Source organism: Amia ocellicauda, chromosome 3 (assembly GCF_036373705.1).
Source record: "Amia ocellicauda isolate fAmiCal2 chromosome 3, fAmiCal2.hap1, whole genome shotgun sequence".
In the NCBI taxonomy this organism is placed as follows: Eukaryota; Metazoa; Chordata; class Actinopteri; order Amiiformes; family Amiidae; genus Amia; species Amia ocellicauda.
Genome location: NC_089852.1, coordinates 26,102,166 through 26,130,086, shown reverse-complemented (window position 1 = coordinate 26,130,086; position 27,921 = coordinate 26,102,166). Strand labels below are relative to the sequence as shown.

Below are 27,921 nucleotides of genomic sequence, written 5' to 3'. Positions count from 1 at the left end.
ATAATAACATACACAATTTAGGTTTTCTAATGCCTGGGAGAGGGGCAAACTTACTGGTGGAAATTGGACATTTCATAGAATTTGTCTATTCTTCTAATGTAAAAAATTGAAAGAGTGAGCAGAATGCATATAGATGTTTTTCCCCCTTAGCCTTTATTGCTCTTTCAGTTTGACTGTGAACAGCAGAGGTGGTAAATGGATCTTTGTTCATCTGTCAGTGTGTGGGAGATGTTGGTGTGATGCACTGACCCATTGGGAGTCTCGACACATTATGACAGCTCCAATTACACTATGGGCAGATGGGATTATACTGCCGTTCTGTCGGGATGCATCTCTTTCATAAATGTGTCTGAGAGATTCGGAATATATATGTGTCCTGAAAGGGGGTGGGTGGGGATGGAGATAACCCCTAATTGAATTGATGTACGTTTCTATGTTGGCAGACTTTCACTATCGCCAGGGAGAATTGAAAATCTCTTGATGATGTGCTTCAGTATCAGTACCAGGGCTCGTTCTTTATACACCCAAGCCCCTGTATTTGGTCATTCGAATCTAACCTGAGGTGCTCTAATGGCAATGAGCTTGCAGACACCTGCCCTTCTCAAGAGTTCCTTCTTATATACTGATCCCTGCTCATTTGCCGTCATGGGATGTAATTGACAAAATGCGATCCGAGATGGAAAGGGGGTCAAGCCCTACTAACGTGTTTGTGCACAGTTCTGATTACTGCCTCTGGCCTTGTAGGTAGCTGCTGTCTGAGGCACCACTAGGCCCTGACGTTCTTTCTGTGTGTAACACTGTGGCGGCCTGCCTGGCGGAGAACAATGGCTCATATCAGCTCCACATTCCATCTGCGCGGATCCTGCAGGTGGGGGCTGGGAGGACTTTGCCCGCCTGTCAGTGCGAGCCACACACCAGGCCAAGCAGGTTCCCGCGTGTTCTCTGTACCTGCAGCACAATGGGACGGATGCGGATTGTGCAGATGGCTATCGGAACTGCTATTTCATGTGCTATGATTCTGTAGGCTGGTGTCTAGACTAAGCTTCTGGCATATGCAGTACTGATATCGTGATTTTTCCATTGAAACATGGGTTCCTCTTTTATGCAATGTGTAAGTGTACATCATTGCACATCTGCCTAGGACTGTCTTGCAGTTATCTACTGCTAATCAGTCCTTTTTCTTTTTCTTTACCACAACCACTTGTTGTCATTCTGTCTAGTGCTTTTTGCGAAAGCAGAAGTAAAAGTGGCTGAGACCAGTCTTGGAGGGATGTCATTGCTTGAATGCTGGTGAAAACACAGGCTGATTTGCTTTCCTCTCCCCCTGGCACCCTCACACTGACAGTGCCGCAGCAGTCGCGCTCCTCGTTCTCCTCCTGCGCCCTCCGGAAAGGTAGCCCAGCGTTATTGACATCTGCAGCTTCAATCCATCACAGTGAATGAATGTGATGCTTTGCTGAAGCTGTGTTCTACACTATTACAATTCATCCCCAGTGGCCTCCGTTCTGTGCACAGTATTGAGCGGCCCCTGAGCGCGCCGATACAAACGCACACACAGACACACAGTCTGAGCTCTGGAAATGAAGAGCGATTCTTTTGTTTGCTGTGACTAAGCGAGCCCTAATATTGTTATCACGTGTAGCCTTGCCTCTGTGGAGACAGGAAAGTGGTTTATTTTTCTTTAATATCTCCAAGGTGCTCCACACTCCTGCTGGTGTTCTGTTTCCTGTGTGCCTCGCCTGTGGTGTGTGTGAGTCAAGGCTGCATTGTTGAGGGAAAACCACAGTTGAGAGTGCCCCCCCAAGCCAACATACTGCTAATGAAGCATAACCAAGAAAATCATTGTGTGAAGCTTAGTGCCATTTTTATCTATTTTTATCTATTTTTTGCATTGGGAATCTGCTATTCATTTTTTATTTTATTTTAACCAACCAATTTTTATTTCACTCAGGTGCTTTTAGAAGTATCAAAGATAAGAAGACATCATGCGCACATCCCCTGATATGTGCATTGTCACACGGGGATGCCGTTGTTCTGAGGACCATGTGGACTTTCAGCCCAAAGCTACTTTTGTCCCTACTTTTGTAACCCACTGGCAATTTTGTCTGAACCAGGCATTGAATTTTCTGTTAATTATCTAGTACTGGATTGGAGCCGCACCAGGCCAGCTCGGCAAAAGTTCTGGGTCGGGTCGGTTGTGTCAGTGCAAAAGGGGCATTGGAGAATCCCTGTCTCAGCCAGCTAATGACATTGCCTAGACTCAGTCAGCAGTGCTATGGAGACCAATCTGTGCTTGTAACAGTTTAAGGATTTTTGAAAGGTTTGATTTCTGGGCCAGAAAATTGAAAGCTTCACTATTAACTGCAATCTTCACCCCTGTTGCAGCACTGAAGGGCTCAGTGTGAGGGAAGCACAGCTACAGGTGAGCAGCACAGTAAGGCATGCTTTTATGAGCTTTACAACTAACACTCAGGGTATTGCCCAGCCCTGGAACCCATTGCTCACAGGAAGGACTTGATAGCTGCCGGAAGAATATGCTCTCTGCACCATAAAATAATAATTTATCACGAATGACCTCATTGTGTCCATCAGGTACTTCCTGCCCTAGGCATGGTGGGTTACAGTTGAGTGGCTGGTGCCAGGGGCAGCAGGCCGACCAGTGAGTAAGCTTTGACTAAGCTGCCAATGTTTAATGGATTCGGAGGAAGTGTCCCTTCTCTGAGCATTTTGAAAAGGTCAAAGTGAGAGCTGTCTCTCCTTTTATTTGTTAGGAATGTAATTGTTTTTTGTTATTTAAAGACAGGAATGTTATTACTCAGTTTAAGGTTGACTAACAAAACTGTATTTTTTTAAAATGATTACACATGCATTCTTTGCAAGGTTTTCGTACTTATTCAAAGATTACATCTGTGAGTTTGGATGGGAGGGGGTGGTGGTGTGTGTGTCTTTTGGTGGGGCATGGAGGGTTCACTTTGTAGAAGTATAACTCTATTTAACTATTGAAAGTATTATTTGTTAGAACAGCTGCAGTTTATTTTGGCACACATCAAAACTGTGTCCTGACCACAGCCACAACAAAAAAGCAATACCAGTCTAAGAGCAACAATACCAGAATGACTGCTTTCTCTTGGCTAGAGGCTTCTTGCTTCTCCACCTTTGTATTGCTTCAGCACCATGTAGGCTGAAAGAAAAAAAAATATGGATTTGCATTAATGAAATAATACAAAGGCAAATCAACGCATAAACATTTTACCCCTCGTCAATTATTAATTGCCAACTGGCTCCTATTAGACTGAATGTGTACAATTGAAAGCAAGCACCTTGCCAGGATTCCTAAACAGGCCAGGTGGTCTGAGCTGGTGAAATATGTTGACTATAAACACAGGGATGCATTTCTTAACCTTGAATCACGCAGCAAAGAGCGGTTGGAGGGTTTAAGGGATTAAGGAATGTGCAGTTTTGCTGTGATTCCAGGGTTGCTGACCTCGATGGGCATTGCTATGCTGCTCAGCACAGTTTGCTTTGTAAATCTGCGTCAAGATTAAATTTGTCCTTATTTCCTTCATTCTTACGTTTTTTTTTTTTTGCCAGCATGGTCTCAATACCATCCACTCTGGGCAGCCTCTCAATGCGTCCCCTGATTCCCTGCTGAATTACAAAGGGATGCTTATTTATTTATTTATTTATTTATTTATTTTTTAAATTATTAGAATGTTTCTCACCTCACAGCTGGATTACTTATAGGCGTTACCATATGAGCAATTGAAAAGAGCCAGTAGCACTTGAGGTGACACTCGGAACCCAATCTTGACCAGGGGAGAGCGTCCGGGACCCAGTTCTCCAGTGTCTGGGCTCCTTGTGTGTTGTACTGCTGCTGCAGCTGGCTCAGCTTCCCAAGCTTCTGCGCCTGACTGTGTGGTTTCTCAGTATTAAGCTGTAGACCCTTTACTTAGCCTAACCAACCTAGAAACCACAATGTACTTCATGACTGTGGGATTTTTTTAACACCAAGCCATGTACTATTGTGGTGGAAGCCACTTATTTATTTTTTAATCTGTGTGGTATCATTCTTAGCATTTATTATTCACATATGCGTATGGCTCTGTATTATTTAATGGGTCGACGATGGGGTTTGTAATTGCTCCATTTTATGCTAAGTGTTGTGTCTCATACATCTGATTCCCATGCCGAAGATGCTCCATTCAGTATGGCAGAGGCTGGGACCTGTTGCAGCCAACCAATGGAAGTTAAGCATGATCTTGATCTTAAAAGGACGTCATCGTGCTGCATCGGCAGCATCAGTGCAGTAGTTCAGAAATCCCTGTGCTTGCCTAGGGAGAAAGGTTCAAGTACATGTATTACAAATAAATAATAAAAAGTTTCCTTCCTCTGAAAACAGTATTGTGTTCTTTGTTATTGTAAATAGTTTTCATTAGTGAAATGTTTGCGAAAGCCATTCAGAAAGAATGGGAACGCAGTGCTGCCAGGGAACAGAAGTGCGGTATTCCGGAGTTGTGTCCGGGCAGTACCGTCCATTACACACTGCTTCTTGCAGCCGGGCCTGGGAAACACAGAGTGAGAGACACCATAGCACTATGCCTTTTTTTATTGGGACCATATTCATTCCACTGACACTGAGGTGCGAGGAGATTACGCAGAGCAGTATGTGCACTGACTCTTCCAAAAGCACAAGCCGCAAAGGTGGATCACATTCCTAAGAGGCCAAGCCCTCTTCCCAGTGAAGCAGTGATCCTCCCTCATCCTGCAGTATGTGTTTTTTCTTGGTCTCAGACCCAACCCCAACCACACACACACACACACACACACACACACACACACACACGCGCACGCTTTGCCTCTGTGGCTCCCTGCACCATCTCTCTCTGTTCTCCTCCCTAATGTTCTGCACCACTGATATAAGCTAGCAAGACACTGACAGTGAACATGACTGCAGGTTGTTTGGGTTTTTTCCCTTTAGAACTTGAGCTGCTGGTACTATCAAAGATATTTATGTATGTAAGTATGTTATTTCAGAGCCAAGGTTTGCTCCTCTCTTTTCTTCAAAAAGAATCCGAATAATTACTGTGAAGTTTGAAGTCTTAAGAAGAGACAACATAGATATGAGAGAGAGATCTCCCCCCTTGTTCTTATTTAAGATCAAATACATTTAATTGGGAGTTATAAAAAGTGGAGAAAAATAAAGAAGAAACCACATGATAATGTAGTTAAGAATCAGACTATAATTGTGACTTTGGACGTTGTTAGTTTAGTACCTTCTTCTAATGTAATGCCCCACAGTCTGTAATGCTGTTATATAAGAACATAAGAAAGTTTACAAACGAGAGGAGGCCATTCGACCCATCGTACTCGTTTGGTGTCCATTAATAACTGAGTGATCCAAGGATCCTATCCAGTCTGACTTTAAAAGTGCCGGTTCAGTAAGGAGCTGCTTTCAGTGATAGGGAAAATGCTTATGTTTTGCTAGAGAAATACATTATTTTCAGTGTGAAATCCCTCCATTACAGTTAATGGAAGTTACTGTAATTGTTTATGTTATTGTTGTTGGGATTCTATTTTTTCATTGCTTTCTCGAATGGCCGAACAATTGTAAAATCAATAAATGTAGGCTTTTCTTTTTCCTGCGTTATTAAGGATAATGTTGCTTGCTCAGTCCTTCTGCAGACTGCTGTGGCAGACTGTTAGTGATCATGTGTTATGGATATGTGCTGACTAAACCTGGAATCCGAGTGATAATTTGCCCACTTCAAACAAAGTGTCTTCTTTTGTAAGGTGCTGACACAGCAGATGAACCATAAAAGGGATCGTTTTATACTTGATTGCCCCATTCATCTCCTTTTAATCACGGCCTTGTCCTGGCAAGCAAAATATAATTCAACTTTCACATGACAGGTTAGTCATACATCCCTTACTAGAAATCAGCTCACAGGAAATAGGGTGTGTGCAGTACGTGGTTGAGTGGAGGCCCAGGGAATCATTGAACAATGCCAACCGTTCTCTACTAACCGTTCTCTCCCTATTGTCCCCTCACCTTTCTCTCTCTCTCTATCTCTCTCTCTCTGATTCCTTTCTTTCTTCATCCCTTTAGACTCTCTATCTCTAATCACCTGCTCTCTTATTTTTTTCCTTCCTTTCCTCTCTGCCTCCCTTTTCATCTCTCCCTTGCTTTCCAGCTCTCACCTTCTTTCTCTCTCTCTCTCTCTCTCTCATTCTTCTGTTTTCTCTCTCTTTCTGCCTTTGCTGCACCCATTCCTCCCTGAACAAATCTCCCTCACACCCTTTTATACTGTGTGTGCTCTCGCCAGGCAAAAGTTTATCAGGCGGAAGAGAGAAATAAAAAAATAAATATGGAAATTGGTTCTCTGATAAGCTCACCCTGGCTACTGAGATAAAGCTCTGAATAATATTTTAAAAATGCTCTACAATGATAAGGCTTCTGAGAAATCAGTGGTGAGGTCCTGGCCCCAGAGCAGGTGCAAAATATTACATTGTCCATGAGTTACAGACCACCTTCTGATAACATGTCCTGCATAATGACAAGCCGCTTGGTACAACACACTCTAGACCATTTAAACATGACTCAATTATTATTATTAGTTATTCAATTTAAAAGCATACAGGATTCATTTCACTTCAACATCCCTGCTGAGAACAAAAAATCGAAAAAGCCACCGATGCACATTGAGTCACAGTTTCAGTATGTTAGTTTTACTGCTCGAGGTAAGATCTTATCTGGCTTTGTGTCTGTCTGGTCTGACCACAGAAGTGTCTGAGTTAAATGCATACTGTTGGTTTGGAGACATAACAAGTGAATACATTTTTTTTTATATGGAACGACCTCAGTAAATAGGGTTGGAAATTGTGGTCGAAAGCACACATTCAATGACCGTGATGCTCATGCATTACTGCGATATGTAAGGAAAAACAGAAGAGCAACTCCTTCCCAAGTGACTGAGAATGTCAATGCAGGACGTGATCAGACTATGTCAGCACAGTCCATTGAGAACTACACAGAGAGGGATATTAGGGTTGCAGTGCATAAACCCCTAAAAGTCAAATGCACATTTGAGAGTTCAATGGTGCAAAAACCATAGGCACTTGTCTACAGGAAAAAAGTGATATGGTCAGATGAGTCATCCTTCACCATATTCTCAACAAGTGGGCGATTCTGATGACTGCTGATGGGAGTGGTCTCTTACAGGATGACAGTGCCCCCATCCACAGGGCATGAGGCATCCAGAAGAGTCCAGAGACTCGTAGAATCTGTGCCAAGAGCACTGAAGCTGTTCCGGTGGCTCGTGGTGGCCCGACACCTTACTGAGACACTTTTTTGGTTTTCCTTTCATTTGTCACCTGTCTGTATATATGTGTGTGTGTGTGTGTGTGTGTGTGTGTGTAATATATAAAAATCAAGAAGGCAAAATGCCATATATATATGGCATTTTGCTTTCTTGATTTTTCAGAAATATAAAAATGCAATAGAACTAACAGGTCTTTCTTTCAGGCTTTTAACAGGAGCGCCCAAAGAGAGAGCGGTGCCGCAGCTCAGCGCAAATGAAACTGGAGCGGTCTACTCCTGCCCTTTGACCACTGACATGACAGACTGCACCAGAATGGACCTAGTCACCACAGGTACGGCAGTTAATTTCTTAAATTTATTTTCCAATGAATAGTTCCTCCCAGAACACAGGGAGATGGACCAAAACCCTCCCAAGGTGTGGCACACTCAGTTTCTCGAGAGGTGTCAGGGTAAGGCCTGCCACAAAATCAACCAAGGTTTTGCCTCCACTTTCTGCTCACCAGTGACAGTGGGTGGACAGAGGGTGGACAGAGGGTGGACTGTTAACCTACATTGCGTCCAGAAGGACTCGAGCTGCCCACGGAGGTGGTTTCAGGTGCACTGTAACAGTACAGGGACCACATCAACATCAGTTTCCCACCGACACCCAGCTAGATACTAGGTAACTTAAGTGCACAGAACAAATTGTGGCATGTGAGAGACAAGTGATTTCCTGTTTTATTTTTTTCTGAAATTTAACATTGATGTTAGGCTGAGATGTTTTTCGAGCTGCCTTGTGGTGAGCAGAGAGCAATGAACACGGGTACTGCAAGTTGTGGCTCTGATGATTCTCCTCAGCCTAGTAGATGCAGTGTATTGGTTTTGTTCTCTCACCGAATCACAGTGTGAAGCAAAGTTGAAATGCAACCTTGATTAAGGAGCAGATTCAAATCTTTAACTTCCCTGGCGCCGTGGTTAGTGCTTGTCTGTTCTGCAGGTAACAGAGACACGCAACTTAAAAAGATGGAGACCTGCCATATTAAAATGATGCACACACACACAAAAGCCAGTTTTGCCTGTAGTACATTCATGCCCAAGATATAGATTTCAGCCTAGGCTTCCTTGTCCAGGCAAGATTTTGCTTCCTTTCTTTTGTGCTTGGTGTCTTGTATGTGTCAGGGAGGCTCAGTTTCATGTGACAGGACTCGGTACTTTGTAGCCTACTGTTCTGTCCAGGGCAGGCGTGGCTGTGTGGTTTGTGACACTCTCCATCTGTTTTCAGTGGATCCCCAGGAGATGGTGGAGGGCATGTGGCTGGGAGTAACCGTGTCCAGCCAGGGAGGGCCAACAGGGGGCCGAGTGCTGGTGAGTTTCCCCTTGGTGTCACATTGCCACCCTCAGGAACTCTCTCTCTCTCTGTCTCTCTCTGTCCTCCTTTCTCACATTCGCTATGTGTCTGTTGCTCCCTCTCGCTGGCTCTCTCTCCTACTCCTGCAAAAATCCAAGTTCAGATTAAGTCTCAAATTGCTTTCTTGGCATGATCAGTTACAGTTTTATCCAAAGCATATGAAAACAAGATAAAATGTTTAGTGAATCAATCCTTAATCAAAAAGGCAAAGGATGAATCAACATAGTCTGTTTACCGCAGCTCAGATAAATGTTGTAAGTCGCCCTGGATAAGGGCGTCTGCCAAGAAATAAAAATAATAATAATAATAATAATAATAAATGAAATGAATAATTACAATGAGTTAAATAAATGAAAGAATGTGAATAATACACTGCGTATGACAATTTGTGTGTATGTCTCTCACCTTCTTTTGCTCTGTATGGGGTTGGCATGGATTTTATTTGATCTTGGCTATTAATTATCTACGTGTAATAAATTGAAATAGTTGTGTGGGTGCGTATTAAGACAGTGGTGAGTCCAATGGAGTTTTAAACCCTTCTAAGACAGCAGCCCTGTCTTATTACCCAGAGTTTGAGTTCTTCTTGTTCAACAGCTACTTCATTTTGAGAGAGCCGGTGACACACGCACACACACACACACACTCAAACACACACACGCACACGCATGCACACACTCTCTCTCTCTCTCTCTTTACAAATTAGTCTGGTTAATTTTCTTTTTAGACAGGCAAAACTGTCAGTCTGGTTAACAGGAAGAAAGTTACTGACCTGGGCACTTTCACCAGCCAGTGGTGTGTGGGGGACACCATGTGTAGAGTAGATGAGGATGCTTTTGCATATGTTTTCTCGTGTTTTAAATGGGATTGTTTGGATAAATTATGTTTTTTGATAAATAAGTGATTTAAAAGTCAAGTCTCTCTCCCTCCCTCTCTCTCCGTGTGTCTGCACAGGCCTGTGGTCACCGCTTTGTGAAAATTGTGAATTCGGGCAGAGAGGAGCAGAGGCGCATGATCGGGAGGTGCTTTGTCAGGGGCAACGACCTACAATTTGACTCCAACGATGACTGGCAGAACAGCCGCTACGAGGTCTGCAACCCCAACAACGACATGACACTGGAGGGCCAGTGCAACATGGGAATATCGGCTGGGATAACCGAATCGGATGTCTACATCGGGGCCCCAGGCAGCTACCTTTGGCAAGGTGTGTGTGTGTGTGTGTGTGTGTATAGAAAGGGAAGGGGGGGATTCTTAGAAGAAGAACTTCTTAAAATACCACAAAAGTCTCAAAGGAAGTCTTCTCATGCCAGGATTTCTTTGCAAGTAACTCAAATACATGAATGTACCATGTGATATATTATCATAACAGTGGGGAATGCAGACTAGTTTTAACTTTACCAGGAAATGATCATCCAATCAGGTGGAATGAAACCAGAAAATCCTGTGTCTGTCTATGACCTGGTGATCGCTGAACCCTGCAGTTCCTGGTGGATTGCCTTCTAATACAGCAGATTGTATCCCAGAAATCCTTCCAGTCTTATCATAATTATCACTCTTCTTCATGAAATGCCTTCCTCAACCTTGTCTAGATTGATGGAACAATTTATCCCCCTCCCCCAACTCTTTTGTTTGCAGGAAATGTCCACAACACCTGGAGAAACTCTCTGGAGTCCTGGTTATCCAACGACAAAGACTTTGGGAACCTGAACAACCGCTACCTGTACATTGGTACGCTGCTTCCCAGTACATTCACACAGGCAGAAAAGAGTCCGATATTCAAAGACACTTAAACATGGAGTTCAGGATACACTGACATTTCCAAATTTGGTTCCAGAGTATTTTCAATCGCACGAACATGATTTTCACCATAAAGAACCATTGTGTTTACAAACCTTTCCCAATACGTGTGTTTGTTTGGTGTGTGCTCCAGGGTACTCCGTGCTGGAGGCCACGGATGTCCTGAGAAAGGGAGTCTACACGGTCTTGACGGGAGCTCCACGCGACCGCACAGTGGGCTCCGTGATTCTGGCTGACATGGACTCGAAGCTGAAGTCCAACATCACACTGTTTGGGGAGCAGGTGGGCTCCTACTTTGGAAACAGCATCGCGGCCACCGACCTCAACAACGACGGGTACGTTCTGTGACCTTCCATTACAGTTATAACTACAGTAGAAGGCATGTCTGTGACCTTGCTTTGTACATGCAGACAGGCAACATTTAACTACTGCTTTTCTTTGTTAAGAGCGTGTCAAGGAGCTCAGAGCTGGCCAAACCTGAAAAGCAACTGGGAATTGTATGACTGCAGGACGTTTAAATCTGTGGAGTAAAAAAATGAACAAAATACTCTCAACTACACCCTCTCTCAATCTCTTTCCCTCCCTCTGTCCTCCCCTCTCTCTGTCGCTCTCCCTCTCTCCCTATCTGTGTTGGTTCTGAAACAGATGGAAGGATTTGATTGTCGGAGCCCCCTTCTATTTCCACCACAAGAGGGAAGAAGGTGGGACTGTTTACGTTTTCATGAATGAGAACGGCTCTTTCCAGGAGAACGCCACCGTGGTGCTGCGGGGCCCTCCTGGCTCCGGATTCGGCTTTGCTGTGGCTGCCATTGGGGACATCAACCAGGATGGCTTCCAAGGTATCAAGGTTTTTTCTTTCATCTCCCTAATCTTTACATGTAAATCTCCACAGTCAACACACAAGCTGTAGGAATTGTGCAGGTACTGCTTTGGCATATTAACACACTGCACTTTGAATCAACTTGTGTGTGTCTTGGGCCTCTTGCTTGTTGGGAAGGTTGATGCACACTCTGCAGGACTGTGTTGCACTGCTGCCACCTTGAGGCGATGTTCATGGTTGGGTCTAAAAACTATTAGACTGAACACTTTTATTGTTAAGGGTCATGCAAGACTGGTGCTTACCAGGATCTGACAGTTACATGTGGTTTATAGAATTTTCCTATGTTAACAAAACCAACCACCAGATAAGTAAATCAATACATAGGTACTGTATCGCCATATATGTTCCTTTTTATGTTTCATTTCAATCCTATCCTGGTTGTATTCTGTTTGTTTCACATACGTGGGTGAATGAGTGAGTGAATTAAATTAAAAGTACAGCTCTGGCGGGGCTGGGTCTATAACTCTGTCATTTCCCCCATTTTCCCAGACTTTGCTGTGGGAGCCCCTTTCCACGGCACAGGGAAGGTGTTTATCTGGTGTGGCAGCAGGCAGGGCATCTCCCAGGAGCCCAGTCAGGTATGGATTCTGATGCCCACAGGTCAGAGGTCACAGACGATTGCACCTGTGCTCTCGGTTTACCCAGTCTATTGATTTGTAAACATAAATAAAATGTACGACACCCAAACAATAGAACACGATCTCCACACGGGGTGGCTGGCATGTATAAATAGTCCAGTAACTGGGCATTATCTATCAGATGAAGTCATGCAGATTGCTAAAATGTATACCATGAGTGTATGAAAGGGGCGGTGGCAGTGTGGCTTGTCTGTCTTATTCCTCTCTGCCCTGCTCTTCAGCCATTCTGCTAATAGAATGTCTGTTTGTTTTGAATGTTGGCGTTCGGCAGGTGATCGAAGGGCAGGACGTGAGCGGTGGGGGGTTCATGACGTTTGGCTACTCTGTAACTGGTGGAATGGATATGGATCAAAACAGTTACCCCGATGTGTTGGTGGGCTCCCTGGATGATAAAATGGCCCTGCTGAGGTAGGCCATTTGAACGGATCTCTCAAAGAATCCCCTTTGGTTGATGTGTAATGTCCCCTCAGTGAAAGCCATCAATAATAAAAGGGAATGTTAAGGCAAACATTTTCTCAAACAGTTACCAGTGGAAAGTTGTGATGCTCAGTTAAACGGACAATGCTGTCACTTGTGTGTGAATAAAGATAACTGTGCATCTTCGTTACACTGTACATTTATATTCACTGTTTGTCTGTGGATCTCTGTTTCCTGTTGTGCTGATTGTTCCCCCCCCCCCCAATGTGTCGTTTAGGGCCAGACCAGTCATTCATCTCTCCAAGGAATTTTCCGTGGAGCCAAGGATTGTGGATCCCAGTAAATGCACTCTGGATTCCTGGTGAGAACTTTTGGTTACACAGTGTGTATCAGCCAGCTCACCGTTCAGCTCCTGTGCAGTGGATTTAACTATTTTCTCTTTAAGACTAGCTGGCTGGCTTAAATTTTGGGTATTAGTTTATTTTTCTTACCTTACCTTCATGGCCACCAGCTCTCTCTCACCCTCAGTGTGTCTCTCATCCTTTCACAATTGTGTGTTTTTCAGCATCAAAGTGAAGGTGTGCTTCTCCTACACACTCAGCACTGGGAGTAAGGAGAACAAGAGGAACATCAGTGAGTGAAGCCTCCAATCTGTAATTGCAAAGGTGGTGGGTTGGGGGGGTGTTGTATTTTAAATGCCTAAATGCCTCCCACAGTTGTCTCAGCAGCCCTACTGATCTGGCCCTTCCCCCCCCATCTCTCTGCTCACAGCGCTGGAGTATAGCCTGGAGGCTGACCGCGATCGCCGCAGCCACAGGGTCCGCTTCCGCAGTGGCAGCCAGGACTCCGCCAGTGTCTACAGGGGTTATTTTTCCATGCCAGAGGACACATGCCAGTATGTGGACGTCATTCTGGTAAGAAGCCTTCAGTCCCCCTATATTTCAGCATGTCACAGAGCACACGCGTAGAAACAGCTCATTGGGAAAGCTTTGACGTAAAGATTTGATCTGCCTTCTCTGCTATACAGCCGTCTATTACTATTATTTATTATTATCATCAGTATTATTATTATCATAACGTTATTATTTAAATTGTGGTGGTAGTAGTAGTAGTGCATGCATAATATTAAGTATGTGTTAAAGTGAATGTTGGTGTTGTCTCCCCCAGCAGGACAATAATATCAAGGACAAGCTTCAGCCCATTGTGTTCGGCCTGAACTACTCCCTGGTGGAGCCCAAGCCCAAGGTTCGCCGGGCCCTACAGAACCTGGATGCGTTCCCGGTGCTGAGTGCTGGACAGGACGTCTTCGCCAGAGATGAGGCACTGATGAGGCTTTTTTGTTCTAACGTGCTTTTTTTTGTTAAAGGTTAAAAGTGTTTCACTGATGTATTAATTTCTCTATTTTATTTATCCTTCGTCCAGATTAATTTCCAGAAGGAGTGTGGGGAAGACAACACGTGTAAGAGTAACCTGCAGCTGGTGGCTGCCTTCATCAACGAGCAGCAAGTCCGCTTCCCCAGGTACTGCCCACCAGCTTCCTGTTCCCCCTAACTACACAGCATGCCAAAATGATGTGGGCCTTTTCCCCCACATGAATGAATCAATGAACAAGCACAAATCCTGAGAGCAATTTAGTGTGCAATTCTCATTATCGTCCATTTTTGACCTCACAAGCTGTACAGTTTATTTTTAACAGTTGTCCACTCGTGTGTGGGTTGGATAAACATGTATTCTGTTTGTGTTCCTTGTGTGTGTCTCCCATGTGCGTCCTATGTGTCTTCCCTGTGTGTGTGTAGTCAAGGAGGCCATCAGATCCTGGACTACAACCCCAATGTAAAGAAGCTGCTGCTGGAGGTGAATGTCACCAACCTGCCGTCTGTGGGGGTGCAGGCCGAGGATGCCCACCAGGCCGTGCTCAACATCACCATCCCGCCCACGCTGCGCTACTCTGGGGTGCGCTCCGGACAACTGGTAAGAGAAAGCCATCTAGGAAAACCACGGGGTGAGGGGGTCATTTTCAGTACTGAATTAATTACAGTAAAGAAATTACAGTAAAGTAGCTGACACATCCAGGAAAGTTACTTTTGTTTTTCATGGAGAACTGTGTCACTCCTCCATCTGATGCTGTAGCTCCGCTGTTTACCCTGTAGGTTTTAATCACGTTGTGCATTGTTCCTTTTCTTCTGTTGTCAGGAAAAGGACAAGAAGAACATCCTCTGCAAAGACAAAGGGACAGACGCATTAATCTGTGATCTGGGGAACCCATTCAAAAGCAACCAGGAGGTACACGGCTTCTGTTGGGAGAGAAACATTATTAGCTCCTTATTCATCTTGACGGTCTTTGCACTGGCCACAAATGTGAGGTTCACAGGAGCAAACTTAAATTCAGCAGCTGCTCCAGCCGACGATGACAGGTTGTGATTTATAAACGCAGAGAGGTCCTTTCCACCAGAGACTAATTTTATGGTGGATTTAATGGATGTTCCTGGAGGTGATCCCCAGGTGCTGCTGGGATTGTCTTCAGTCATCCACAGGCGTTCAGAGCAGGCACTCTCACAAAGCATCCCACACACTGATGCACAGTTTCATCTTGTATGGTCTGCATGGTGTGTGTGCAGAATGTAAAGAGCAAAAGAGAATATCAGTCACAGGAAACCGAGAGCTACGGAGATGTTTGGTTAAGTTACGCATGTACGCTCAGCCATCAAAGTACATTTTGCAGTGAGGGAAAAAAGTATTTGATCCCCTGCTGATTTTGTACATTTGCCCACTGACAAAGAAATGATCAGTCTATAATTTTAATGGTAGGTGTATTTTAACGGTGAGAGACAGAATAACAACACAAAAATCCAGAAAAACGCATTTCAAAAAAGTTATAAATTGATTTGCATGAGGGAAATAAGTATTTGACCCCTTCGACTTAGTACTTGGTGGCAAAACCCTTGTTGGCAATCACAGAGGTCAGACGTTTCTTGTAGTTGGCCACCAGGTTTGCACACATCTCAGGAGGGATTTTGTCCCACTCCTCTTTGCAGATCCTCTCCAAGTCATTAAAGTTTCAAAGCTGACGTTTGGCAACTCCAACCTTCAGCTCCCTCCACAGATTTTCTATGGGATTAAGGTCTGGAGACTGGCTAGGCCACTCCAGGACCTTAATGTGCTTCTTCTTGAGCCACTCCTTTGTTGCCTTGGCTGTGTTTTTTGGGTCATTGTCATGCTGGAATACCCATCCACGACCCATTTTCAATGCCCTGGCTGAGGGAAGGAGGTTCTCACCCAAGATTTGACGGTACATGGCCCCGTCCATCGTCCCTTTGATGCGGTGCAGTTGTCCTGTCCCCTTAGCTGAAAAACACCCCCAAATCATAATGTTTCCACCTCCATGTTTGACGGTGGGGATGGTGTTCTAGGGGTCATTCCCCCTCCTCCAAACACGGCGAGTTGAGTTGATGCCAAAGAGCTCGATTTTGGTCTCATCTGACCACAACACTTTCACCCAGTTCTCCTCTGAATCATTCAGATGTTGACAAACTTCAGACGGGCCTGTACATGTGCTTTCTTGAGCAGGGGGACCTTGCGGGCGCTGCAGGATTTCAGTCCTTCACGGCGTAGTGTGTTACCAATTGTTTTCTTGGTGACTATGGTCCCAGCTGCCTTGAGATCATTAACAAGATCCTCCCGTGTAGTTCTGGGCTGATTCCTCACCATTCTCATGATCATTGAAACTCCACGAGGTGAGATCTTGCATGGAGCCCCAGACCGAGGGAGACTGACAGTTATTTTGTGTTTCTTCCATTTGCGAATAATCGCACCAACTGTTGTCACCTTCTCACCAAGCTGCTTGGTGATGGTCTTGTAGCCCATTCCAGCCTTGTGTAGGTCTCCATGGTGGAGAGTTTGGAATCTGATTGATTGATTGCTTCTGTGGACAGGTGTCTTTTATACAGGTAACGAGCTGAGATTAGGAGCAGTCCCTTTAAGAGAGTGCTCCTAATCTCAGCTCGTTACCTGTATAAAAGACACCTGGGAGCCAGAAATCTTGCTGATTGATAGGGGATCAAATACTTATTTCCCTCATTAACATGCCAATCAATTTATAACTTTTTTGAAATGCGATTTTCTGGATTTTTTTGTTGTTATTCTTTCTCTCACTGTTAAAATACACCTACCATTAAAATTATAGACTGATCATTTCTTTGTCAGTGGGCAAACGTACAAAATCAGCAGGGGATCAAATACTTTTTCCCTCACTGTACCTTCGCACGTATATGGCATCTTCACACTGACTGCTCAGCCTAGATCAATGTACAAGCACTGTTAGACACAATCTCAGTCTCAAAAATAACACAAAGTAACCACAAAACCCCTGTGTCCACCCCCCCCTCCCCCCAGGAGATGATATGGATCATTTTTGAAACCTCTGGGATCAACCTGTACACAGACAGAATAGAGACCACACTGCAGCTCTCCACGTGAGTCTGTCTGACACTTTATTGTCATTTTTATGATTGATATATTATAAATGTATTGGGAAATATAAAAATTAGCTGTCCCTTTTATGTGTGCTGTATTGGTGTCAGGGTCATTTTACAGTGTGCCCGTGTCAGTTTGGGCTCAATGTTCTCTGTTTTATCTCTCCAGGATCAGTGACCAGAAAGACATGTTCCCAGTCCCTGTGGTTCTGCTCGTGGAGTACGCAGTCCAGGTCTCCTTCACTGTGTGAGTAAGGAAGGAAAGTTGGCTTCCTTTCTTTTCCTTTTTTGTTCTCAGTAACACGTTGTCCTTTTCCTTCTGTAGTCTGTCGTTTATATTTGTATGATTTGGGGTTGTTATCAGGTCAGTGATGTGAGTTTTGCCCCTCAGGGACAATGAGAAGACAACGTATTTCAGTGGGACGGTGATGGGGGAGTCGGCCATGAAAAAGACGAGTGATGTGGGGAGTCCTGTGCAGTACACATTCACAGTGAGTGCCGGCCGGGGGAGTCTGTTTGAGGCAGCTTACATTATGCAGTGTGTTAGTACATAAGACGTGTCATGTTCTGTCATGTTAATACAGCAGGTGCAGGGGATGTGCCTGGTTTCTCCTGTGTGCATTCCTCCAAATGGGTCTTTGTGTAATTCTTGTCCACCTTGTCCTCTGCAGGTGATGGTAACTGGGGAGCCCCTGGGGTCATTGGGCACTCTAGTAGTGGAGTTTGATTGGCCCTACGAGGTGTCCAACGGCAAGTGGCTGTTGTACCCGACCATCATCAAGACCAAGGGCACAGCCGAGTCCACCTGTGTGCCGCGAGGGAACGTCATAAACCCGCTCAACCTCACTGTGAGTCTGGTGCTGCTTTGGCTCTCACTGCTTCTTGTTTTCTGACTGTGGAAATATGTGTGTGCTGCTCAGGACTGCAGGGCTGATCAGAAGTTCAAATGATCAAAAAATAAACAAAATAATTACTCTGTTTGTTAAACTCTCTCTCTCTCCCTCCAGCTGTCCAGCAATCTGCGCAGGAGGCGGGAGGTTGATGAGATGGACCAGACAGTGGATCCCCAGGCCACCAGCACCCTGAAGAACAAGAAAGAGTTATTCAAACTGGTGAGTGGGAAGTCTGGTCCTTATTCTCTGCTGTGTACGACCCACCTCCACCAGAAACAAACACCAGTGTGTGTTTACCACGTCCTCCCAGAGTGACCCCAGTCCATGTCACTGCTGGGATGTATCTTCAGCAAATCAAAGATGTGCCTTCTCACTGTAGAAATGGCTGTTTCCATTTTCTTCTACGCAGAACTGCCAGATCAATACAGCGAAGTGTGTGCGGTTCAGATGCCCCCTGCACAACATGAGCACAACGGCGGAGGTGACGGTGCGAGCACGTGTGTGGAACAGCACCATGCTGGAGGTATGAACTTCTGTGCTTCCCACACTGACGCCAACCATGGGCCATGCCGGAACAATTTGATGGTCGATAAATCACACATCACACCTGTGAGATCGACTCTGAAAAGATAGTCTGAAAAGTTTAAAGTATATTCTGGCCCTTCCACTAAACTGAAAGGATGAACATTTCCTTGCAGTTGGCCTTTGAATCCCAATATGTAAGGAAAGCCTTCCACACCAGGAATTATTTAAATATTATTGTGGGGACACCATGAGCAATTTACACCCACAGGAGGAAGCGCTTGTGAGTCTGTCTGTCTGTTTGTCCTCAGGACTATATAAATGCGGCTCGCGTGAGGGTGGCTGGGAGGGCCACCCTGAAACTGGAAACAGATAAACCCACCATCAAGATGACTTCACAGATGCGAGAGGTGAGCGCCGTGAATAAACAAATTAACATCCTCCCTTGATTTATCCAGATTCAGGTCAGTTGGGATCCAGGTCTCATTTGACAACCTGGCCCAGAGGCGCTCTGAAACCAGCCTTAAAACAGAATACTACTGTGTGAAACGCTCATACTTAGTGTTAGTAGCAGAAGTAGTAGTACTGATACATAAAGGGCATAATCAGACCATTGGATCATTAAGGCACTACCAACCGAGCAAGATGGGATGATGTTTTTCTTCTTCTTGTTCCTCCTTCTTTCCTCTCCCCCCCCCCCATCTGTCTGTCCCGAGCAGTTTATCCTAAACATTGACCCGGCCCTGAGGGAGGAGAAGCCCTACGAGGTTCCTATGTGGACGATTATTGTTGCGGCACTGGCGGGAGTCATACTGCTGGGCCTCATCATACTGTTACTGTGGAAGGTGAGAGCTCCACTGCCAGCTCTGAGTATTGCCTGCCTCGGGTGGCTTCATTCGTACTTTTAATTGAGACGCAATGCATTAAATCAAAGGTCTCCTTTCCTGGTCCTGTAGAAATACTATGTCTTCTAGTTTTTATGCCAAATTGAGTTCTGTCTGACTTAATCTTAGTTACAGTTTATTTATTTATTTTAATCAGTCAAGGTTAATGTGATGTTCAATGATTGACTGAAGGGAATTGGAAAGACCTGTGCACTGCCTGCATCTCCTTAACTGAGCAAGTGTCTGGTAATCAGTGGCAGGTGGTGACTAAAATATTTCACACCTCAGATGTAGTAATAAGTAGTAAACTGGAACTGCAATGCCTAAACTTGTCAATTTATTGTCCTCCTTGGTGCACGGAGGAGCTCCTGAGATCCTTCGTAAATGAAGAACTGGATGAAGTAATTGGTGTTAGACTGCTGCAACAGTTAATTACATATTTGTCGTAAAAAAATAAAACGTTTTTTCTCCCTCTGCATCTGCCATTGCAAAAGCACCCATAATAGAAAGCCATAAGCAGTTCCCAGGTCAGGTCCCTGCCCCCCCGATGTCCCCTGGGCCCAGTGTGTGTGCTGCGTGTGCAGTGCTGCTCTTTAACCCCCACCTCCCTCCCCACTTCCCTCAGTGTGGCTTCTTCAAGCGGGCTAGCAGGAGAGAAATGTACGAGGCCAAAAGGCTGAAAGCCGAGATGAAGACCCAGCCGTCGGAGACTGAGCGGCTAACCGAGGACTACTGACCGGGGGCCCCTGGGGGCCACTGGCACATTTCATGAGTTGCATTGGTAATATACCTTGGTTACAAAATAGCAACCAGCAGGCGGGGGAAGGGGGAGAGGGAGGGCATTGGAATCTCTGTCTGTCTGTCTCTCTGGGTTGGCTGCTGTGGTCATCTGGAAGGTCTCCAACCCAATATATGCACAATTCTATATATATATATATATATGTGTGTGTGTATATATAAATAGTGAACTCGGGTATGTCCCCTGTGGCATAAAGCCCTGAGATAATGGAGCTTCAAAGGCTATTTGGTTAAATAGTAAGAAGTTTACTATCTGTAAACAAGGAACGAGGACCAGACGAGCAGGAGCAATGACAGAGTGGAATTCTGAAGCCACTGTACGTCTCCTGTCAGGGTCATTAGCGTATCTCTGCTGTGCTGCAGTGAATGGGGAAACATGGCCTTCCAGAAACTAGGAGTCACATTGTATTCAAAAGACTGGGCAGAAAAGGGGGCTGTAGTTTTCTTTTTTTTTTTTTTTTTCTTTCTTTAGTGCCTTTTTACCACATGGGAGTGGGGTTATCCTCCTCCAGAACTTCAGTTTGAACCTCCATTAAGAGCAGGATGAGCTCCCTGTGCATTGATGTCAAGTAACAGTCATGGCAACAACACAGTCCGGTGGAGCGGTTAAAAGATGCTCTGCTTATGATCACAAGATGGAACTACAGCCCCCTGTTCTTCACACTCTCTGTAATAACTGTCAACTGTCACTTCTTTTCCCCCCTGTTTTTAAATGACAAAAAACACTTTTCTGTCTTTAAGCCTAACTGGTTTAATTTTATCCCCTCACTAACCGCCTCCTAAAGTGATTAGTTTCAGCAAGATTAATATAATTTCTCTTTCTTTCTCGTCACCTTCAACTCACTTCCTGGACAGGTTCTTTCCCTGTGTCTACTGGGAACAATACTGTTGCTGTTCTATTTTTCTCGTTTATAATTCTTTTTAACTCCTCTAAAAGCTTGCATCTTTCCTTCAGTTCTTGCTTTGACTTTTTACCCAAGGAATTAAAAATACAGACCTTTTTATTTATTTTGTCTAATGGATTTCCTTCCTTGTCTTTGTCGTACAATTGCAGTGTGGCTTCTTTAAGCGAGCGAGCTACTACAGGATAATGCCAAAGTACCACGCTGTGAAGATCCGTAAGGAGGAGCGCTACCAGTTCAACGAGGGTTTCCTGACCAAGAGCTCCAAGAAGAAGCACTGGGTCACCAACTGGACTGAAATGCAACGCTACTACTACTGATTTCCTTAGCCCTTCCCACTGGGTTGTGTGGGACTCCTCATTGGGAGGCCAGAGACTCGTCTGCGCAGGTGCAGTCTTTCCTCACAAACCTGGCGGCAGGACCAACCCCTGCTAACTAGGTTTGTGTGACATCACAGTATGAACTCGACCAATACAATTCGTGCACATGAACTACTTTTCCTTTTGGGGGGGGACTTCAATTTGGTTTCATCAAAATATTTAGTTTTCTAGTGCAATATTATGTTAGCTGGTCCATTTGAACAAAATATTTTGATAAAAGTGTGTGTGTGGGGGGGGGGGAGGGTTGAGTGTAAATTGGGGATGCTGTGATGTATTCTTTCGCTATACCAAAATATTTTTGGAAACCTTTGGTTTCTTTTCTCCCCTTGTTTTATAAAGTGCTTTATTTTCTTACCTGGTGAGTCTGTACGTATGCTATTTTCTGAATCAAAATTTAAGATCATTATTCTCAAGTGTATTACTTGTAAGTGCTTGGGAGTGAATCACATTTGATCTGATAGTAATTTATTTCATATTTGGCTTCACTTATCAAGCCAAGCTTTTTTTTTCCCTAATCAGAGGTGAAAATGATAAAGTGGCAGTATTCCAAAGCTATGTGTGATCCAGAATGTCTTTCTTTGAAAATCTTGTTTCGATTTGCACACTTCCTCTGCATTTTAGGAAGGATACATTATGATGGGACATCAGACCTTCCTAATGTCTGAATTTCAGTACATTTTCTGAGAGAGGACAGGATTATGGAAGTCTTCCCAAGACTGATATTGACCTACATGTTAATGGAATGATCTCTGCACTAAACCATGATTTTGCTGAAGTGCCTGATCTGGAGTGAATATTATAGCGATTGGGGGGTGCAGGGGAATGTGGTGTTAGCATGTTAATTAATCTCATGATAACTGCTCTGCCTCACTGAACAATGTCAGTCAGCTGTGTCCTATGGATGGGTCTATTGGCATACTAATGATTGTGACAGTCTCATAAATCAAGGAAAATAAGGCAGTTCCCATTTTTAAAGTTTCTAATGCTTAGTTTGTTTAATTCATCAGACACCAGTCTCAAAAACCATGTAGCTGATGTGATCTCGCCTTCTTAATACTACAAATGATATGTAAGCTTTAGAAGTCCTGCTTCACAAAAAACAGAAGAGGTGGAATTGCTGTTCATGTTTAAGCTTCTCTGAACTGCAGGTGGAGGATTTCAAACCCAAAAAAGGGTTTACAATTAAGACACAAAGAAATATGATAGCTTTCAAAAGCTCCAAGCACGATTGGTTGGAACTGTAAGATGCTACTTTTTGTCAGTTGCTGTCCCTTTGCAGAAGCCCACAACTTATTTGAGTGGTTCAAGGAGGGATTCATACTCAAGATCAGAGTCCCCCTACATGATTAAATGAACACAAAATAGAGGCTTGGGCTTTTGATTGTAGTGCTGCTTATTGTACAACCTTCACACTCTTAGAAATACCATGTATGGGCTGGTGTGCAGTCCCACCATTTTGTCTTGTGCAGATGAGGAATGTGGTAGAACATTCTGTGGATGAAAAGGCCCAGGCAATCTCTGGGTCCATTTCCTGGTTCTGCAGGTCAGCTGACTCATCTCACGCATGCCTCGTGCCTCGTCTCAGTTGAGTATGGCGTGCCACTTTTAAATGATCGAAGATGGTTTCAGCTTCCAAGCCACACATGCTGTGCCCTTCACAAATCCAAAAGAGAGCTTGTTTGCATTGTTTATATATTTCCAGAAGGCACGTGTTCTTGTTTGAAATGTGCTGTGTTGCTCTGCGGTCAGCGTTGTCGGCTCCCGGCTCCGCTCTGTATCGTTTCCAAGGCTGTCGTAGAGTCTGAACACTGGATGTCGAAGGGGGGTTCTGTAAATGTATTATTAAGGGAGAATTGTCAGGTGTTGTTGCCCTGACAACCAAGTTTGTATTGCAGGGAAGGTTGTGATCATCAAAGCAAGTGCCCTTGACTGTGCTGAATCTCAAAGCCACTTTTCAATAGGATGTACTGTACTGTAATGTTACTAATTTTGTAATTGTATGTGGATGTTGTAAGCCACTATCTAATTTATACCACAGCCTACTGGACACTAGTTGAGTGCATGAAAGTGGCTTTTAAGTCTTAAACTGGATGTGGACTTCACTTTTCCCTTTTCCCCTGTATTTTGTGGTAGGGTTATGAACAGTGTTCGAATTGAGGGGGGGCTGCGGGGGTCCGGGACCCCCCCATAAGAGAGAGAACTTTGAACTTGGGGGGTTCCAATATTTTATTAAATAAAAAATAAAAAATTGACTAAATGAATGCCCTGACATGAGACGACTTTGTCGGCTTCTTCCAATGTTCTCCAGTGTTCCAGAATCGATTGTTTTTTTCTTCAGTGATGTTCTAAACACACGCATGTGTCGAGCACATCAATTTGTCCCCGTCATGGACCCGCGCGCATGCGTGAACTAGCAGTGTTGTGAATCAGTTACAGCAGTGGCTGACTGCTCGAGTTTTCACCAGCTAAGTAAGTGTAAACATAACATTCTTCTCTGAGTTAGGATTGTCTACACTTTAGTTACTATAACTATCGATTTTTTCACCTGTGTGCTGAACAGCAGCTAGTTTGTACGGAAGCACATTGCTGCCACAAAAAAAAAAAAACACACACACACACACACACACACAAAATGCAATACAATACGACTGGATAGGAAGGATAGAAACATAATAAACGTACTAACATATTACTTGTGTGAAACTTACTAACATGACTCCTTCAGGATCCAGTGTGTGAAGAAGGCTTGTTAAACCTCATAAAGCCCTGTTGAATGCATTTAAGTTGCAGCATTTTATACCCATGTAGCTTCCTGTGTTTACTTATTTCTGCCATCACAAACAATGCCACTTTAAGTAAAGCGGGCATGGTTTTCTATTAAAACCCTTCTGAATGTTCTCATACTGAGCACAGGTCCGTTTACGTGTCTCAAACATTGTGATATTTGTTTATGCTGAAGACCAAAAGGTAAAAGTGGACAATGTCTGACATACTTGCAATTTCTGTTTAGCGGGCTTAACACTCTACTGTGCTGGAGTGGCTGCAGTTTGAATCCCGAGCATGTCTGGTACATGTATCTAATTGGTGTATTTTGTGGCAGCATTTGTTTTTTGTTTAATGACAACACAGCACCATGAAATGTATCAGGCTTTTAACTAAAGAGACACATTTTTAGAATGATTCACAGAAGCCATATAGTTTCAGTTCCTATCCAGTTCTATTGCGAGGTTATATAAGAACTACAAATGGTCTTGGACTTTTATTTTAATTTTTTTTCATGGCAGCAACATGCCCCCAAAATACGAAAAAAATAAATAAATAAAATTTGTGTGGCAGCAATACTTCCATAAGTTTGTAACGTAGCTACCTGATTTTTTAAAATGTTATCTATCAGACAATTGTAGGTAGCTATGCTAACGTTACTCTGAAAAACGCGGTTACATGGAGCAAACTTCTTCATTCTGAATGAAATTATCGAAGTTATTAATTTATCCTCATTGTGATTGAAGAGAAAAGAATGCTTAGACAGTTAGACACTAATCTTTAATTTAATGTTAGTGAAGGGGTGCTGTTGAAACTATCTGAGGAAAAGTTTTTGAACACCACTGAGTTTTGTTCGGGGTCAATGGTTTCATTGAAAACATAGGTTGTTTTGTATATGGATGGTTATCATTGTAATGGTTGTTATTTTAAAGAGAGATTATAAGGGATTTATTAATGTATTAATGCCCATAGTCTTTTCTTGTAGATGATAAAAGATGATAAAAGATAAACCTCCCCAGGATTAGTGGACCCCCATAAGCTCTAACCCACTTCGAACACTAGTTATGAAAGCTTAATGCTCATTGTAGAGCACTCTGGGTCAAACCAGGTACTTTTGAAGATTACTTTTCTAATTTAAAGTTCATTTCACGTAGCTGAAGCAGAAAAGCATAAGAGGCCATCCTGCTTGCTGTACTGAATCTTGCATGGCCCATGTGGCACTTTACGCTACAGATTTCAGTCCTGATGTCTTAACAGTTGTGCTTGCCATGGGAGGCCAGCGTGGTACCCTGCAGAGAGCAGCGAGGGAGAGGGAAGGGATCAGTTCAGTGAGAGAGCTGGACTGGACAGGTACTCCTGGATTGTATGCTTCAACACAGCTGTCTTGTGCCAAATCTGTGTGATGGAAATATGTAGAATGGAAAACAAAAAGGTACAGGTGAATTTTGGGACCTGATGGTTTAATTTTACTGTAGTTATTTGTTTCAAAGATGTTTGTAAATGTTTAGAATTGTTTGAATGTTTTCACGCTTCCGTACATGCAGGCAGATATGTTCAATGTGTGGATGTATGGACAGATATGTTCATACACACATACAAGGTCCGTGTATGTAGTATGTCTGTTTTTGTGTGTTTCTACACAAGCACATTCACCTTCACTTAAAAAAAAAAAAAAGAATTCCCCAGGTTGCTGTTATAGTTTCCTTTTTTATTGTGCGATTTCAGTGTTATTAAAGTATTTTGTAACAAACCATTGCATATACTTTGTCTTTGATTCCTAGAGGTCTGTAAACATTTGTGGTCAGTCACCCGTGATGTGGTATGACTTGTAATGCTTGTTATTGATGTTGATTCAGTGGCCATGTTGTTAGAAAGCAGCTGTGCCAAGTGGAAAATGTTGGGTCTCTTTGATTGTGTTGTAAATGTGCCTTTTTGTGCTGAGTGCAGTTGAATATAAAGATAAGACATTTGTGAGATAGACGAGCCATAGCAATTAAGGTATCATATAAAATTAATCCCAAGTTTATGACTATGTACAAGGAGGCGTGCGATTGGTCAGTTGGGGTCACCTGACCGTCCTCTGGCCGTTCACGTGGGTCAGAGCAAAGATGGCGGCGCCCTGCGAGTGTTTGGACTCCTGCTCGGAGAAAGGATCGGCAAATGCAGGTAAGCCGCATGGTGTTTTATTATTATTATTATTATTATTATTATTATTATTATTATTATTATTATTATTATTATTATTTCTGGGTGTGCATCCATCAGACGTTTTTGTGTAAACATGGGTGAAGTGTTTTTTGGACGGCGCCCAGGCCCTTTACTGAAGTAATTGAATAACTTGGGTGAACGTGTGTGCATGGACGAGATTCGTAGTGCAGGTTAGTGAGGTAACAGAGCAGCCTAAACGCTGGATTCGCTCATGAGGTCAGGCGATTGCTGACCTCCCCCCCGCGTTATGTGCTTTGATGCATGCATGTTCAATGTAGCTCATGCGGGTAGTGAGGGCTTGAGCACCTTTCAGACTGTCTCTGTAATTTATTGCAGAGCGTTAAGAGAAATGTCTGCCAGTGTTCAGACCGTGCGTGTGTGTTCACACAGACCTGCTGGGATCAGGCAGTGTGCAATGTGTGTGCATAGGATCCTTGGCTCACTTAGTTAATAATAATAATATTACCAAATTTCTTAGCCAGGGTGACTTACAATTGTTACAACATATCACACTATTGTTACATTTGTACCCGTTACAGCTGGGCATTTACTGCAGCAATCTACGTAAAGTACCTTGCTCAAGGGTACAACAGCAATGCCTGTACCCACAACCCTCCACTCCAGAGTCCAGAGCCCTGACCACTACTCCACACTGCTGCCCAGTTAGTTACGAGCACGATGGGTCGAATGGCCTCCTCTCGTTTGTAAACTTTATGTTCTTATGTGGTCCCAGTTTAGTGGTTGCTTGTGTTGAGGTGGGTGTGTGCAGGAGTTAGGGCTGATGTGTGTGTAGATGGAAGTTAGTTTTGGCTTGTCCTTTTGCTCTTATATTGTTACAAATGGGAAAATACTTAAATTGTAAGGTTTTTCAAGCTGTACAACCTCAATCTTTAAACCTTAATGTTGTGAAAGTGAAAATTATTTATTATGTTATATATTTAATGCATGTGGCCTAACTGTGTGAAGTACTATAAGTTGGTGACTACACAATGTGGTCTTTGTTGGCTGGTAAACCATTACTTAATATGACTTACATTATGTAGCTGTCTGTAAACAAGTCAGAAGTTGTTGTAACCATCATGCTATACTTTGTTTTGCAGTTGTGGTTTGTCTTTGTGCCGGTTATGATGTAGATAAGTAATGACTGTGTGCAGGGGGAAATGAGTGCCAGCAGATAAGATTATGGATGTCTGTTTGAAGCAGGTGTGGGTGCTGTGGCAGGAAATGTTGCCACTGGTGTGTCTATCAGCATAATGAAAACACAGCCTCAATGAAGTGGCTTTGTCCAGGGCAGTGTGCACTCTTGGTATTGGGGCAATGCATCACTGTAGATCTGCCAGTATAGTAACAAAGTGTTGTATTTGCTGTGTGCCCTGGCTGAGGTGTGTGCTGGTTGTGAGTCTTGTTGACCCAATTGTTTGTGCCTTGCTTGGTTTAATGTTTGTGTCTGCCGTTTTAATCGATGCACATTGTTCATGCTGTGGTGAGAAGATGGATGGGGTGTTCACACTTCTACCCATCACACAGCTTTATGGATGGTGTGAATGTGCTGCCCCCCAGAGGGAGCCATGGGTACTGATGTAATAGGTTTTCTCTTCCCCCTAGTGTCCATGGTGTACTGTGGCTGGAGCTGCTAGTGCAGAGGGAAAGGTGACGTGGATCCTT

The 27,921-nt window shown here is 43.8% G+C and overlaps 1 protein-coding gene across 2 annotated transcripts in view; it reads left to right on the top strand.

Moving 5' to 3' along the window:
- Positions 1–21,226, top strand: part of itga3b (integrin, alpha 3b) — a 32,641-nt gene extending 11,415 nt beyond the window's left edge. Inside the window, exons 2-26 of one of the 2 annotated variants that reach the window (XM_066698706.1) lie at positions 7,523–7,650; positions 8,580–8,662; positions 9,657–9,906; positions 10,338–10,430; positions 10,633–10,834; positions 11,145–11,338; positions 11,869–11,957; positions 12,289–12,425; positions 12,712–12,795; positions 13,000–13,067; positions 13,206–13,348; positions 13,605–13,754; positions 13,857–13,954; positions 14,231–14,405; positions 14,628–14,717; positions 16,827–16,906; positions 17,076–17,153; positions 17,298–17,397; positions 17,578–17,754; positions 17,914–18,018; positions 18,209–18,322; positions 18,633–18,731; positions 19,041–19,166; positions 19,831–19,986; positions 21,058–21,226. In XM_066698706.1, the coding sequence (XP_066554803.1) occupies positions 7,523–7,650; positions 8,580–8,662; positions 9,657–9,906; positions 10,338–10,430; positions 10,633–10,834; positions 11,145–11,338; positions 11,869–11,957; positions 12,289–12,425; positions 12,712–12,795; positions 13,000–13,067; positions 13,206–13,348; positions 13,605–13,754; positions 13,857–13,954; positions 14,231–14,405; positions 14,628–14,717; positions 16,827–16,906; positions 17,076–17,153; positions 17,298–17,397; positions 17,578–17,754; positions 17,914–18,018; positions 18,209–18,322; positions 18,633–18,731; positions 19,041–19,166; positions 19,831–19,941 (2,974 nt within the window). In that variant the 3' untranslated portion in view covers positions 19,942–19,986; positions 21,058–21,226. Of the gene's footprint in view, positions 1–7,522; positions 7,651–8,579; positions 8,663–9,656; positions 9,907–10,337; positions 10,431–10,632; positions 10,835–11,144; positions 11,339–11,868; positions 11,958–12,288; positions 12,426–12,711; positions 12,796–12,999; positions 13,068–13,205; positions 13,349–13,601; positions 13,755–13,856; positions 13,955–14,230; positions 14,406–14,627; positions 14,718–16,826; positions 16,907–17,075; positions 17,154–17,297; positions 17,398–17,577; positions 17,755–17,913; positions 18,019–18,208; positions 18,323–18,632; positions 18,732–19,040; positions 19,167–19,830; positions 19,987–21,057 lie in introns of both variants that reach the window. The other variant, XM_066698704.1, reaches the window with a different exon arrangement.
- Positions 21,227–27,921: the final 6,695 nt, after the last annotated feature.